Consider the following 16,230-nt stretch of genomic DNA (forward strand, 5'->3'; position numbering starts at 1 on the left):
TCATTAGCTTTAGCTTGTGCTATAGGTGCTCTTGGGAGCAGCCTTCACCAGAGCATGGTAAACTCATCTTGGGCCTCACTGTTAAGTAAACTTACTCTCCCTCTTTCAGTGGTAATCAACAGCTAATAGCTCCATAGCTAGGGATGGGGGTGTGTGGCCACCTCCCATCTCCATGCTGGGATTTTGTTCACCTTGAACTTGTAAATATATGGTTTTTATACAGCAGGATTTAAAATGTAGTGTTATACAAGGCATTTCTCTAAATAATTTTTTCCTAGGGATCGAAATTTGCTTAGGGAGCTGGAGAGATGGCTCATTGGTTAATAGCAGATGCTGCTCTTCCAGAGGACCTGGGTTCAGTTCCCTGCAAGGACATGAAAGCTCACAACCATCTGTAAATTCAGTTCCAGGAGAATCTGAGACCCTCTTCTGGCCTCCTTGCGCATTGCATACCTGTAGTGTACATACATAAATGCAGGCAAAACACACATACGCATACAATAAAATAAATCAAAGTAAAAATGGTTTAAAAGGATGAATTTAACAAAGCTTACATTTAAAATGTAGACTCCGAGAAATTAAGCACTGAATTTACTATGCTCTGTACTTTACCTAAGTATATAGAAGAGCTCCCTTCTTTTGCAAAGTCATCAATGTAGGAAACTCCCAGCGGGACTATTGGTGCTTCCCCTATCCCACGAAGCATGTTCCCCATCAAGACATAAATCCACGTGTATGACTTGGATTCGCTTTCACAACCTGTGTAGACAAAAATAGCTTTTACTTTAAACATCAGTCACAGCACTGATATCAGAAATTCCCCAGATACAGATTTTTCCTGGGGTGCTGCAGCACTCGCTTCCTCTTTTTTCTTTCTGAATTTTAAATGATTTCCAATGAATCTGCAGAGTGTGAAGAAGCAAAAAGACACAAAAAGGAAAAAAAGGCAGAAAACAAACATGATCTGAAACCTCACTACACAAAGAAAATCATTCAATATTTGTTATTCATCTTCCATATTTGGGCATATAATATACACATTTCTTATATATAGTATAAAATTAAATATCCATTTTGTATTTATCACCTTTGCAGCTAGCACTGTGCTAGAAAAATGTTGAAAAATAACTTTCAGAAACTAATAAATTTATATACTCTCAACAACACAAAAAATTAAAAAATGATTTTCTCATTATTTTACTTTTAATCTTCCCATATCAGATATAATAGGTAGAATTATCTAGAGAGTTACATCTGTATTTTCTCATTAGAATAGTTTTTAAAATCTTCAGTTGTAGTAAATTTTTTTTCCATTTTAAAATGGACTTCTCCTTTGTTTACATATTAATGCATTGTTGCTGGCTTGAGTTGTTTGGTGAGACAGGTTCATAGTACATGGCTCGCTTTGGCCTCAAAGCCACAGTCCTTCTGCTTCAATCCCTGTGTGCTCAGATTTCAGACATACAACCGTCAATTCTTATATTTTTTTAATTTTTATTTTTATATTAATTACAGGTTATTTACTTTGTATCCCAGCTGTAACCCCCTACCTCATTCCCTCCCAATCCCCTTTGTTTTGCCTGTAAATGTTCTTTTCCAACTTCCAACTGAAACAATCCTTAGGTCTTCCTTAGTCATTTCTAAAGGTTTGTTCTGCATCAAATGTTCACACTATGGTTATGTCTATATGTTGGAGTCAAATGCATTAAGGTATTTTATAAATTTATTCATTTTACATCCTGATCACAGCCCCATCCCTCTTCTCCTCTCAGCCCCACCCTCCCACTCCCCTTTGTTTTTAATCAATTTTTTCTGATATGTTTTATTATATATACAAAGTTTCAAATATGATTCCCTGTTACTGTTAATTCTTACCTTTTCCCACTATTTCAGGTGAAGCTCCATTGAATGATGTAGTTTGATTAACTAAACACACCATTGTGGAGTTGTCTAGAGAGTTGATGTCATTTTCTTTTGGTGTCCTGTAACTACAAGGATATCACTAGACTTAATATTTTATTCATTTACCAAGTATTTCCACTTTCCTCAGAAACTATTAAATGTACTTCTCTCTTCTGCATATTAATGAGAATTCCCTGATAATTTTCAGTCTCAATTTCTCAGGAGAAATAATGGGTAACAGTAAACTGGGGGGAAGCTCCAATAAGTAAGGTTCTTCATTGTCACTCTGCAAGGTGGATGAGCCCCTTGATACCAGCCTAGAACAGATGGGAGTAATAACTCTGCTCATAATGTGAAAAGTCCTGGCTTCCCCTGTTTGGTCAACTGCTAGCTCAGTGTAATCATCCTTTTAAATTATTTGCAAAGATGACTGTAATAAAACTTTCTGATGAGTTATGTTTAATACACTAGAGAGTAGTGTTTTCAAATCAGTCTTTAACACATGTTAATTCTTCTTCCTTTCCTATTAAAACATCTGATTTCTTTTTTACAAATGTATATGCACACATGAGCTAATTTTTCACTCTCTGACACTTTAATAAATTCGAATCCACTTCAACTTGACCTCGAGAATTTAATCGCAACAAAGAATATGGAGTCGGATTAGGGACGTATGCAGTAATCTGAGAAACACTAATGTATCCTGTACTTCCACGATAGATAATCAGTTACATGTTAGGCACTCTACTCCACTTCAAAACTAGAAACAAAATGCATAGGTTTTTTTTTTTGTACTTGGGACTTCCATTCTCTAACATGTAAGTTCAGTAGCCAAGACCTGAGTTGTCATAAAGAGAAATCATTAGCTGTCCTTGAAGGTTGAGAATACGTGGATATTAGACAACCTTGTCTTGTATAGAACATGTGAGGTGATTCTTAGTGATCAGGAGCATAAGAGATAGAGGCCAGAGGAAAGTATACAAGGGTGTAGAGCCAATGTGTATAAAAGAAAAATATTTGCACAAGTGGAGAACTGCAGCTTAATCAGGTGTTTGGCAATTGTGGAGAAGAGTGCAAAGTGAGGCTAGGACAGTCAGGGACCCAGTCAGTGAGCAGCACACATGCACATGTGATTAACATGCACATATGGACATGTGCATGTAGGATTTACCCACAAGCAGGACCTTTCAATATTTTTTGATGGTGACTTATAATAATTGCATTTTGTATGTCTGTCATAGAATACATGCACAATTGCAAATATATGTATAGCTTGAATGATTCTATTGAAGGATAGAATTTGTTCATGCATATGTTTTGTATTGTTCAAGTCTATTTTATAATATATGGGAGGTCTCAGTAAACCTGAATGGGCTTGCTGGTCCACTGATAAGCTGGGATCTGAGGTTTGAAAATCTGTTCTAGCAAATTGGGAGTTTTAAGCAATGTTAGTAAAATGAGATTTGCATTCAAAACTATGTTCTTTTATTGAATGTGAAACAGAATAGCTGAGGGGCTGGAGGGATGGCTCAGCAGTGATGGGCTCTGGCTGCCTTTCCTGAGGACATGAGTTCAGTTCCCAGCACCAATGTCAGGAAGTTCATCATTAACTATAACTCCAGTTTCAGGGAATCTAATGCCTTCTTCTTGCTTCCACAAATTCTGTAAGCATGTGGTGCACATAAATATACAAAAGCAAAAAACCCATGCACATAAAATAAAAATAATAAATAAGTCCTTAAAAACGGAATTGAAACTAAAGGCAAAACCTCCAGACTCCAGATTATTGGCATCAGCTAAAAAAAAAAAAATGACATTGATGTCCATACTGAGAAAAAAAAAAAAGATATAGAATAAGTAAGATCTTTGGGACTGCTGGTTTTCTGTGCTGCACTGAATCTAGAACTTAGGATGAAGCCCTTGACTTTGTTATGACTTCCTTTGCCATTGTAAGAACTGTTGCTGAATGAATGGATATGAAAGTGAGCAGCTGTTGGAAAAAATATTGAGTTCAGGTTGTAACACATGGATGGAAAAGTCTTGTGAATGCCCGGTGGAAATATAGCCATGATAAATGAATGTCAGAAATAGTCACCTGATGTGTATTCTGGATAGGTCTTTAGCAGTACTTCATATGAATACTTACAGGAAGTTAGACTGAATATAGGGATAGAGAGATGCAGGCATTTTGGTACTAGCCATGGAAGTAAACTATGTGCATGATGAAGAGGACACACAGAGAGAAATAAATTAAAATATCATAAAATTATAAATATTAAAAAGAAGAAAATTCCTTGAATGGTCAAATGTAAAAAGAATAGGATATTAATATGGTGACAAGTATGAATGTTAAGTATGACAAAGGTGAAATTTTTTGTGCATGTCAAAAGTGGGTCCTGGCATTTCAGCACTCCCTGTTCTCGCTTTAATCTCATTTAGTTCTGAGCACTGAGTCTCTTCTTAGCAGATCAAGCCAGTTAGAATTCCTGCATGGACAGGTAAATGATCTCCAGAACCCACCTCTTACTGGAGAGATAGCTATAGTAAATAGTTTTTGTAGAATTATTTTGTGGAATGACTTTGAGGTTTTGGGTATCCGATACTTACTATCCCATGAAGAAATGTGGCAGCGCAGTCAGCAGTGACCCTAAACCCATGACGAAGCAACCGATTCCAATCAGCTTTGGCCTGTGCAGTTTGGATCCAAAGTAACTCACAAACACAATAATTAACAAATTCCCTATAACAAAACCAAATTAATGGCAGTTTGATTCATCACAGCAAATAATGATGGTCCTTGTGTAAAATGGAAGGGCCCGAACAGTTTAAATAGAGAAAACTCTTCGAACTTTCATCAGGTTGAATGACAAGGAGAACTTACCTTAATTAAACTGACCATAGAAATATACGGGATTAAGGATATGTAAAATCATTCTTACTTTTTTATTGAAGGTTTATTTATTTTATATTTTTAAAATCTGTGTGTGTGCCTGGGTGTGTGTGTGTGTGTACATATGTGTGCGGTACGAAGAGTGGCCAAATGAGGGAATAGGATCCTTTAGAGCTAGAGTTGGAGGTGTTGGTGAGCCACCAGATTTGGGTACTAGAAATCAAGCCTAGCTCATCAGAAAGAGCTGTAAGTGGTCATACTACTGAGTCATTTTTTTCACTCTCTTGTTTTTGTTTTTAATATCAACATTTTATTTTTGGACTCAACCACAATGGTCATCAATACCTATGTCACTTTAAATTAGGCATCTCGTATTTCCTCTTACCTGTACCAAAACTCAGAGGGAACACTGGATTTTTGAGTTGCAAAAGAAAATTTATTTATTTTTCATACCAGTCTATGTAACATGTTTTAGAAATAACAGAACATACTTGAATAGTTTGACAATATTGTTGAAGCAAATTTTTTTGAGGAATTTCAAGGTGACAAGATTATACTAAGATAAGAAAAAAATGGAGAAAAGTCTTCCTAATGGGAGAGATAGTGTTAATTAATACAGTTTTTCATACATTCTTGGTGTTATTTAAAGCTCTAACAAGTACCTGCTATAGTGTTTCCACCAAAAATATCATAAAAGAATGAACCACAAACTAGGCTACAAAGAAGTGTTTAAAATACATTAGTAACAAAAAAAGGTAAGAAGGCAGAAGTACTATCAGAGCTCAGAAAAAAAAGTCAGTTAATTAAGAGGTTTTTCCACAAGACAAGACTATTTGAAATGTAATATTGGTGGCCTGTGTGGTTACTACCCGGATTGAGTGTGCTACAAGCTCTCCTTGATTTCACTGTGCTCTTTATATTCACATCAGGAGTTTTACTTTGTTAGTCATTGGCAGAGCTAGCATCAACCAGGCTAAAAGCTCTGGGAATGATTCTGTGTTCTTGTTGTTGTTGTTTTCACTAATCTTTTCAGGGGTAAAACCTTCCTCTTCTCTCTCTTTCTCTACAGATACTCCAGATGTGACTATTAAACATGGGTATTTGGGGACATGTAATCATATCCCCAGAGAAACAGCTGCAGGCACAGTGAGTAGGCCTGTGGCAGCTGTGGAGAGCAATGGGTCCTGCTTGCATAACTGTTCTGAGGAAGGTATGCCTGATCAACAGAGACTGAAAAATGAAGAAGTGTTTGCTCAATAGAGATTTTTTAAAAAAAATGGTTCTTGGAAAGATGCTATCAGGAATTGATAGGTATATATCAGGAGCAGGGTTTTTTTGTTTTTGTTTTTGGTACAATAAGCACGTCTCTGCCAGCAATTAAAAAGTGTTATGACAGAGGGGTGCTATTTGATGAATGGACTTATATTCACAAGTGGTCAATTTGTATCTCACCTTGAGTAACTGTGTAACTTCATTTTCTGCCAACTAGGTACGTGCTCATATTTACAACATATGCCTGGCTAGATGTTTATTTTTGGCTTGCTGAAATTGCGCTTTTTACTGCAAACTAAGGTTGGGAGATGATTGACCCAGGGAAGGGGGAAAAAAAACTATTGTGTGCTTTTTGTAATGATGGGGCTTCTATAATATTTATGTTATATTACTTCAAATGAAAACAACCAATGATGTCTCTTCTCTGGTGAGCAAGTTTGTGATCATATAAATAAAGATGTCCCAAGCTATTCGGGGTTACTTGCTTGAAAGTCAACAGGTGAACAGTGTCTTTGCTTTGTGCTGAGGCCCCTTACATCCAGGACTTGAACCTTTGCAGCTGGAGTTGGTCTCTGGCATACAAATGCATATAGTTTTGAGGTTGCAGCAATGAGTCTTTAGTTATCAGGACTCAGAGTTACAAGCCCTCAAGCTTTTAAATCCTCAAGCGATAAGCTTCTGAAAACACATTTCCAACAAGTAGAGCCTCATTCACTTCTTACTCATAAATACTTGTCATAGATATGCTAAAGAAAAAAACAAAAGATAAAATTTGGAATCATAAATTCAAGGATCAGGTAGTCAAAGAAACATGCTATAGTTGAAAATCAGTATCATTGTAATTGTGAGATTGTAGCTGATGAAGGCTGTGATGTGGAGGCTGGAGAGATCTCTAGTGCCTGAGAGTGCTTGCTGCTCTTGCAGATAAGCTGTGTTGGATGCCTGTAGCCGTGTTGGGTAGCTCATGACTGCCTGTAACTCCAGCTCAAGTGTCTCCAATGGCCCTTTCAGCCTGTGAGGGCATCCTCACAAGTGTGCACATATTTACTCTTAGACACACACATACAGGTTTTAAAAAGGGACAAGGAAGCAGAATATTAGAATATGCATAAGAGGTAAATGCTGAAAAGCACACAAGATGTAAAATATCCTTTGCATAGCAAATGTTCAGGATTCAAGAGGAAAGACAAATGGGCATTCCTTCTTGTAATTACTTACAAAATACTGAGTCAGATATACCTTAAGTCTAGTTTTAAAGAAAATGAAGATCATATTTGTGGGAAATGGTAGAAATCCACATGATAAACATAGTTGTGAAGATCTCCAAATAAGTAAATAAGGAAAAGAAAAAGAAGCAGATTCAATAAGCTTCTGCTTCATAAGGTGAGAAAAGAATCCCTGTGGGTAACTGCATGGAGCTTGGGTGTCAGAAAAGAAGATATTAAAATCAAACTGAGGACAACAGAGAAACATCTCCAGTGCTATAAAGCAAAGCCCCAGAGAGATAAAGAGCAGAAATCCAACACAGAGCATCCCAATGCTGTTCTCTGCTCTTTAAATCAAAGGCACTATATAGCTCTCTCAACTTTTCTTCACATGTGGCTGTCTTGTCAGAGGGTAGGTGGAGTCGCACAAGAGTTAGTTGAAAGGCAATGTGTCTGTGTAAAATCAATTTTTCAAAATTCTCTTTTCAAAGTGGCTGCCAATCACTTTGTACCATGCTTAGTGAAATCACTGACCTTGACTCCCAAGCACTGGCAGCACTGCTCCTCAAATTATGACAACAAAAATGACTTCAGATACTGCTATATTTTACAGAAAACACAGAGTTACCGCTGGTTTAGAAGCATGGTCCAGTGCATGTCTTAACTCTATTTTTCCTCTATAAGTCTGGCTAGTAAAATAGAAACAAATATTACCAATTTCAAAGCTTCCATCAATCAAACCAGCAAGGGAAGATGATATGTCAAATCTTCTTTCTATTTGAGTAATGGAACTTTTCATAGCAATTCCACCTAGTGCCTTGCATATGTAGCTGAATGACAGGGATGCCAAAAATACCTAAAAAGAAAGAGAAAGAGATGGCAGAAAGGTTAACCAAAGAGTTAAATACTATTCATAGAACTCAATTGCTTTTCTACTTTTCTTAAGAATACCAGATGTTTAAGAGAGGACCCTAACTAAAATGTTCAATCCCCATCCTGAAAGGCAAAGAGGATGTACATCAGAAGAAAACGAAAATAGGAAACAACCTCGGAACCCGCTACAGAGGGCCTCTGAAAGCCAGAAGAAAACAGGAAACAACCTTGAAACCTGCCACAGAGGGCCTCTGAAAGCTTCTGCAGTATAGACTGTCAAAGCAGATGCTGAGCCTGATGGCCAACTGATGGGCAGAGTGAATGGAATTTTATGTAAGAAGTGGGAAATAGTAAGAGCTGGAGGGAACGGGAACTCCACAAGCAGAGCAACAGAACAAGATAATTTGAACACAGGGAACTTCCCAGAGACTCATACTCCAACCAAGGACTATTTGTGGAGATGACCTGGAACCCCTGCACAGGTGTAGCCCATGGCAGTTCAGTGTCCAAGTGAGTTCCATAGTAATGGGAAGAGGGACTGCCTCTGACATAATCTGATTGGCCTGCTCATTGATCACTTCCCCCTGAGGGGGGGAGCAGCCTTACCAGGCCACAGTAGAGGACAATGCAGCCACTTTTGATGAGAACTGATAGACTAAGATCAGAAAGAAGGAGAGGAGGACCTCCCCTATCAGTGGACTTGGGGAGTGGCATGCATGCAGAAAGGGGAGGGAGGGTGAGTTTGGCAGGGGAGGAGGGAGGGGCTCATGGGGGGATACAAAATGAATAAAGTGTAATTAATAAAAAATATAAAAGATTAAAAAAAAAGAATACCAGATGTTTGTTTGTTTTCACTGAAGAGAGCATATCAGTATTTCTTTCCCTTGTAGCAGCTAGCACTGCCTTATCTCTTTTAATGTTATTGTTGTACAGATAAGGTATAACTTTCTTACTTGGTTATCATTACAAAAATAAGGTTAGCACTATTAGGTAATAAACTGATCTCAGTGGAGAATCTTAGTACGTCATCACTTTAGCCTAATCTTTGTTTCAACAGAAGCCAACTTTAGAGATGGGCAGTATGTTTTTAAAGGAAGTGTTTTTGGAAACCCAGATAAAAGGTAAAATCTGAGAAGTTAATGGAGATTCCATCTACAATACGAATGACTGGCATTTGATCTTAAGAATTGGTCTTGTCTACTTTTCTATTACCATGAGGAGACACCATGACCACAGCAACTTATAAGGAAGAGCACTTAATTGGGGTTATTTACAGTTTTAGAGGGTTAGTCCATGACCATCATGGTGGGGAGTATGGCCTCAGGCAAGCAGGTATGGTGCTGGAGTAGTAGCTGACACCTCATATGTCGAGACAATTATGAGGCCTAGAAAGAACAACCAGGGAATGGCATGAGCTTTCTGAAACCTCAGAGCCCAATTCCAATGACACACCTCCTCCAACAAGGCCATACCTCCTTATCCTTTCTAAAGAATTTTAACACCTTGTGACAAAACATTCAAATATATGAGCCCATGGGGGCTATTCTCACTCTAACTACCACAGGTGAAAAGGTTCTAAGTATATAAAGTGATTTTCATCCTAACAAAAATCTGTTGATTCATTTTTTTCCTTTCTTTTTATTTGATTCATTTTTTTTTCTTTTTCAGCCCACATCCACATCAAGAAGTAAATTCTTTTTGCTCTAATATTAAAATGTGACAACATTATGTAATGTGTTTGTATCTTCCCAAATCCCTGTGTTGAAACCCTAGTCACATGTAGTGTTAAGGCCACTGAGAGGTTATTGATTCTTGAGAGTTCAAGCTTCACACTGTGATGAGTACCATTATGATAAGAAAAAAGCAGAGTGCTTGATCCTCTTTTTCTGTCATGCAAGGATGCTGTCAGAGGAAATTCACCTGCACATCCAGAAAGAGAGGCATCACCTGAACCTGGCTCTGGTGATGACTTCAGCCTCCAGTGATGGTCAAAATGAATTGCTGTTGTTTAAGTTGCCCAGTGTGCACATTTCTCAACAAAACATGCAGGTTGAAAAGAGGTTGAGTGATGCATTAAAAGTGTTGAGAGAAAGGGTAATAAAACCTGTCAACTAAAAGCTATGGTCACAAAACTGTCCTTCAGAAGTCAAGAATAAATCAGGATTTTCCAAATATGAGTAAAATATGTGGGATCTTATGCTACCATGTGGATGAACCTTGAGGTCATTGCTCTAAAACAAATAAGCCAGTCAACAAAGCAGAGATACTGTGCCTAGTATTGGGAAGTGTGTCTAGTAGGAGGGGGTACATATAAAAGAAGGGAAAATGTAGAAAGAAGGGATAAAAGAGGCAAGCAGGAAAACCCCCAGGCTCAGTAAATATATTTATGAAGGTGTGAAAGAACGAAATAACAAAATCTGGCTGCAGAGATGTTTCAGTGGTTAAGTATACTTTTTCATGCAGAGAACCATGTATTATTCCCAAGTCATTATCCAGTCCTGTGATGCTGATAAGCAGGCAGGGAACACTTGCATGGATTTTGTATCATTTCTTCACAGATGTAAATGTACTTATTTCTCATATCTTTGAGGTCATTTGTATAATTTTCATTCCCTTTTTCCTATCTTTCTTTCTTTTTAAGATAGGATCTCGCTATGTTACCCACTAGCCCCAAATCCCTGAGCCTCAATTTCTCCTGCATCAGCCTTCTAAAGAAGGACCAGAATTCTTCATGATTTGAAGTAAATAATGATGTACTAGATTCAACAATGGAACAAAACTGCTCTCTTAATAATAACAAAATAATAGTTAGATCTGGAGAGGACAGGAGGTCCACAAGGAGAGCAACAGAATCAAAAAATTTGAGCACAGGGGTCTTTCCTGAGACTCATACTCCAACCAAGTACCATGCATGGAGATAACCTAGAACCCCTGCACAGATGTAGTCCATGGCAGTTCATTGTCCAAGTGGGTTCCATAGTAATGGGAACAGGGACTGCTTCTGACATAAACTTATTGGCCTGCTCTTTGATCACCTCCCCCTGATGGGGAGCAGCCTTACCAGGCCACAGAGGAAGACAATGCAGCCACGCCTGATGAGACCTAACAGACTAGGATCAGGAAAAAGAAAAAGAAACCCTCCCCTATCAGTGGACTTGGGGAGCGTAGTGTGTGGAGAAAGGAGAGGAAGGCAGGGATTGGGAGGGGAGGAGGAGGGAACTAGAGGGGGGATACAAAGTAAATAAAGTATAATTAAAAAATAATAATAACAACAAAAGCTTTGAATCAGTCTCAATTCATCCAGTTTCACAGTTATTGGTCCTCCTACTGATGTGTACATTTGTTGTGCATCTCTTTAAAGTATCACCCCAAATTTCCTTTTCTTTGTTCTCTTTTACTATCTTTTTCTCCTCCCAGATTATTGACCCCTGAGTTCATTTGATAACAGGTCCTCCAAAGTATTTTCAATATTTCATCATCTTTACTGGGCAAGTACTCAGGCAGGTTTGTGTTCATGCCATTTATTAATCCTCTTAACAGAATACCACAGCTCATATCCCCCTTGTAAATAACAGATTTTTCAACGTGATTAACATGGACTGGGGAGACAGCTCAGAAGAGTACTGTTTGATCTTCCTAATGACTGGGATTTGGTTCCCAGCACCCACATGGCTGCTTACAAACATCCAGGCCTCTAGTTCCAAGAGATATCATGCCTTTTTCTGGACTCCCTGGGCACATGGTGCACAAACATACACTTGGGTACACACATACACATAAAAAATAAATATTTCTTAAATGTGTATTTTACTCATTTGTTCAGAAAGTACAGGATTTGAGTTCAGGGAAATAATGATAATATAATGTATTCTCACAACTTAAAAAATGAGCTTTTAAATAATTTTTAAGTATTTGTTTCTCTCACATCTCTCTGAGAAATAATAATTACATCAATTTTAAAGGTTTGATATTTCCTCACCCTTCATCTTCTAATGTTTTCTATAGCTGAAATCTCTGCTGAAAGTTCATTGACATAAAAACGCAACTATCCTGTTAATTTAGTCAAAAACGTTTCTATGCAATATACTACAACAGACATCTACTAACCAGTGATTAGTGTGTTGACAGAATAGTGTGTTGATTAAGAAAAAACACAGGACATTTTCATCTAAACCCTGACTATGGGAGCTCTGATTGATGGATACTTTCAAGAATCCAGAGGCATCTTAGCAATGTAGATAGAACTAACCAAGAACAAATCTTGGTCTACCTGTGAGGAGCTGCCAAAAGTTCACAGACGTTTTGCATTTTCAATTATCTCAATCTTAAAAGAAACATGTAACACCCAAAATTTTACAGACAAACCCCAAATTGGTTTTATAAAAGAAATAGATATGGGACATAAACCTACTGGGCACAGAGATTCCCCAATGCCCTGGGGTATTATAAGGATATAAGATACATTTATATAGATACAAATTTCTTTAGATTATTGATATCTTACTATATCACTATATAATTCTGAAATGGTCACTAGAACCCTGTTCATTATGTTTTTCTAAACTTAAGTTTAGAAAAAGAATGGCAGAAGTTTACAAAGTGTCAAAGAAGAGAATTGAAATCTCCAATATAAAAACACATTGGAAGACTAGCAAGAGAGGTACATTTTTGTGTGTGAGGTTTGAAAGAGAAGTAACAGTGTTCATCCATTAGATTTAAATCTCTTTTATTGAACTTTATTTTGCTATATATGTATCTGATTTGCCTGTGCGTCTGTCTGTGCACGAAGTGCATGCAGTGCCAAGGAGGGCCAGAAGAGGGCACCAGACGCCTTGGAACTTGGAAAGAGACTTGCAGGTTCTTGGAACTGAATCTAGTTCCTCTGGAAGAGTAGTTAACGCCCTTAACCACCTTTCCAATCCAGTAGATCTTAAACTAGGGCTGGTAGGCCTGAGATAAGAGGTAAAGCCTATATTTACCTGCAGTCCCAAAAAGGAATTGTTTATTTATTTTGGCCAGAGATCTGGGCTTGACATCTAAGGAAGGCTCCATGGGCCACTGGGTTCCCTGTACAGTTTTTACGAACTCAGCTGCTTTATCTGGATTGCAACTGATTTACTCAGCAAGCATTAAGTACAATTACAACCACGCAGCTGCTCTGCTCAGCTTCTGTGTAAACAATGGTGCAAAATGTCGTGGGCAGTAAAATAAGCCACGAAACCTCCTAAAATCACCTGAGGCCAAAGAGCCAGGGGCAGACAGTGCAATGCGGACTGAGAGTCAGTCACTACTGTCTACGTTATGAAATACCCAAGGGAACAGGGACAGAGGCCCCGCTCTGATGAAGGTTTCATAGATGCAACCATTACTATATGAGATAAGTCTTGGGAGCGCAAAGAAACAGCATATAGGATGAAAGAGGGAGCAGGTAAAAACTTCTGAGCCACCAAAGGGAATGGAACAGTTGAAATGCAGAGGGGCAGGGTGGAGGGGAGGCCTAGTACAAACAGGCCCAGTATCAGGAAACAATATGCATTTTAAATGTAACACAAAAATGCAAAGTAGGGACTGATGATATGGCTCAGGAAGTAAGGTGCTTGCTGCCAAATCTGATGATCTGAGTTCAATCCCTAGAATCCACATGATGGAAAGCACCAATCAACTCATGCATGTTTTCCTCTCATCTCCACATGTGTATCATGACATGCACTCCTGAACACATTACACACACACGCGCGCACACACACACACACACACACACACACACACACACACACAAGCACACAGAATGAAAAAAGTAAAATAAGTTTTTAAAATAATATGTCCCACCAAGTGAAATCTTGTGGGTCAATTCTGACAGCCACAATGAAGATGATCAAATAAATCTTTACAAAGCTGAGCTGATAATTGAACAGAATGAATAATCAAGAATAGGCTGCAGGAAAAAAGGTTACAGACACCGGAAGTGTCGAAGGGACCCAAAGCAACCTGGGGACAAAGCAAAGGCAGATGTTTCTTTTGTAGTTTCTGCTCTGCACTGCTGCTTGTGGAAGTGCTGGTATAAGAAGTTGGGGCAGGAGAAGGGGGGTAGGTCTCCCAAGCAGAAGTAAGGCAGACCAGACCCTTAAAAGGGATTGGTTGGGAGTACTTCTGTGAGATGCCAACTAAAGATCTTGTGGTTCTTTATATATACTGGATATGAGTCCTCTGTCAGATAAAGGGTTGGTGAAGATTCTTTCCCAATCTGTAGGCAGACACTTTGTTTTGATGACGGTGTCCTTTGCTTTGCAGAAGCTTTTTAGTTTCATGAGGTCCCATTTATTGATTGTTGCTCTTAGAGCCTGTGCTGTTGGTATTCTGTTTAGGAAGTTTTCTCCTGTACCAATGAGTTCTAGCGTATTCCCCACTTTTTTTTCTATCCGATTTAATGTGTCTGGTTTTATGTTGAGGTCTTTGATCCACTTGGACTTCAGTTTTGTGCAGGATGATAAGTATGGATCTATTTTTATTTTTCTACATGTAGACGTCCAGTTGGACCAGCACCATTTGTTGAAGATGCTATTTTTTTTCCATCGTATGGTTTTGGCATCTTTGTCAAAGATCAGGTGCTGAAAAGCAGCAAACCAAGTAATCCACTTAAAAAATGGGGAACAGAGCTAAATAGAAAATTCTCTGTAGAGGAATATCCAATGGCAGAGAAGCACTTAAAGAAATGCTCAACCTCATTAGCCATTAGGGAAATGCAAATCAAAACAACCCTGAGATTTCACCTTACACCCATCAGAATGGCCAAGATCAAAAACTCAAGTGACAACACATGCTGGAGAGGTTGTGGAGAAAGGGGAACCCTTCTCCACTGCTGGTGGGAATGTAAACTTGTACAACCACTCTGGAAATCAATCTGGCGCTTTCTCAGACAACTAGGAATACCACTTCCTCAAGATCCAGCCATACCACTCCTAGGCATATATCCAAAACAGGCTCAAGTACACAAAAAGGACATTTGCTCAACCATGTTTGTAGCAGCTTTATTTGTAATAGCCAGAAGCTGGAAACAACCCAGATGCCCCTTAACTGAAGAATGGATGCAGAAATTGTGGTATATCTACACAATGGAATATTACTCAACAATGGAAAAATAAGGAAATCATGAAATTTGCAGGTAAATGGTGGGACCTGGAAAGGATCATCCTGAGTGAGTTGTCCCAGAAGCAAAAAGACACACACGGCATATACTCACTCATATAGACATACAACATAGGACAAACCCACTAAAATCTGTGCATCTAAAGAAACTAAGCGAAAGGACTCTAACTAAAACGGTCAATCCCCATCCTGAAAGGCAAAGAGGATGGACATCAGAAGAAGAAGAAAACAGGAAAAAACCTAGTAACCTTCTACAGAGGGCTTCTGAAAGCCAGAAGAAGAAAACAGGAAACAAACTAGGAACCTACCACAGAGGGCCTCTGAAAGCCTCTGTCCTGTAGACTATCAAAGCAGATGCTGAGCCTGATGGCCAACAGGGCAGAGTGAATGGAATTTTATGTAAGAAGTGGGAAATAGTAAGAGCTGGAGAGGACAGGGTCTCCACAAGGGAGCAACAGAACAAGAAAATTTGAACACAGGGAACTTCCCAGAGACTCATACTCCAACCAAGGACTATTCGTGGAGATAACCTAGAACCCCTGCACAGATGTAGCCCATGGCAGTTCAGTGTCCAAGTGGGTTACATAGTAATGGGAAGAGGGACTGCCTCTGACATAATCTGATTGGCCTGTTCTTTGATCACCTCCCCCTGAGGGGGGAGCAGCCTTACCAGGCCACAGTAGAGGACAATGCAGCCACTTTTGATGAGAACTGATAGACTAAGATCAGAAAGAAGAGGAGAACCTCCCCTATCAGTGGACCTGGGGAGTGGCATGCATGCAGAAAGGGGAGGGAGGGTGGTATTGGGAGGGTAGGAGGGAGGGGCTTATGGGGGGATACAAAATGAATAAAGTGTAATTAATAAAAAATTTTTAAAAAAAGATCTTGTGGTTAATCCTTGGAGCATTTTTCCATGGTGTTTGTAACTTTCATTTTGTGGAT

At 38.8% G+C, this 16,230-nt stretch overlaps 1 protein-coding gene and 1 non-coding gene across 3 annotated transcripts in view; both read right to left on the reverse strand.

Annotated features, from left to right (window-relative positions):
• Nucleotides 1-16,230, reverse strand: part of LOC129679246 (solute carrier organic anion transporter family member 1B2-like) — a 49,551-nt gene that overhangs the window by 23,181 nt on the left and 10,140 nt on the right. For both annotated transcript variants that reach the window (XM_055610249.1, XM_055610258.1), the window contains exons 3-6: nt 7,984-8,125; nt 4,510-4,642; nt 1,876-1,988; nt 613-759 (exon numbers count right to left, since the gene is read on the reverse strand). In XM_055610249.1, the coding sequence (XP_055466224.1) occupies nt 613-759; nt 1,876-1,988; nt 4,510-4,642; nt 7,984-8,125 (535 nt within the window). The remainder of the gene's footprint in view (nt 1-612; nt 760-1,875; nt 1,989-4,509; nt 4,643-7,983; nt 8,126-16,230) is intronic.
• On the reverse strand, nt 5,163-5,295 carry LOC129680423 (small nucleolar RNA SNORA40). Its single transcript, XR_008720689.1, has one exon. It is a non-coding gene; the product is annotated as a small nucleolar RNA SNORA40 (small nucleolar RNA).

Source organism: Psammomys obesus, unplaced genomic scaffold (genome assembly GCF_907164565.1).
Source record: "Psammomys obesus unplaced genomic scaffold, mPsaObe1.curated_primary_1811, whole genome shotgun sequence".
Taxonomy (NCBI): domain Eukaryota; kingdom Metazoa; phylum Chordata; class Mammalia; order Rodentia; family Muridae; genus Psammomys; species Psammomys obesus.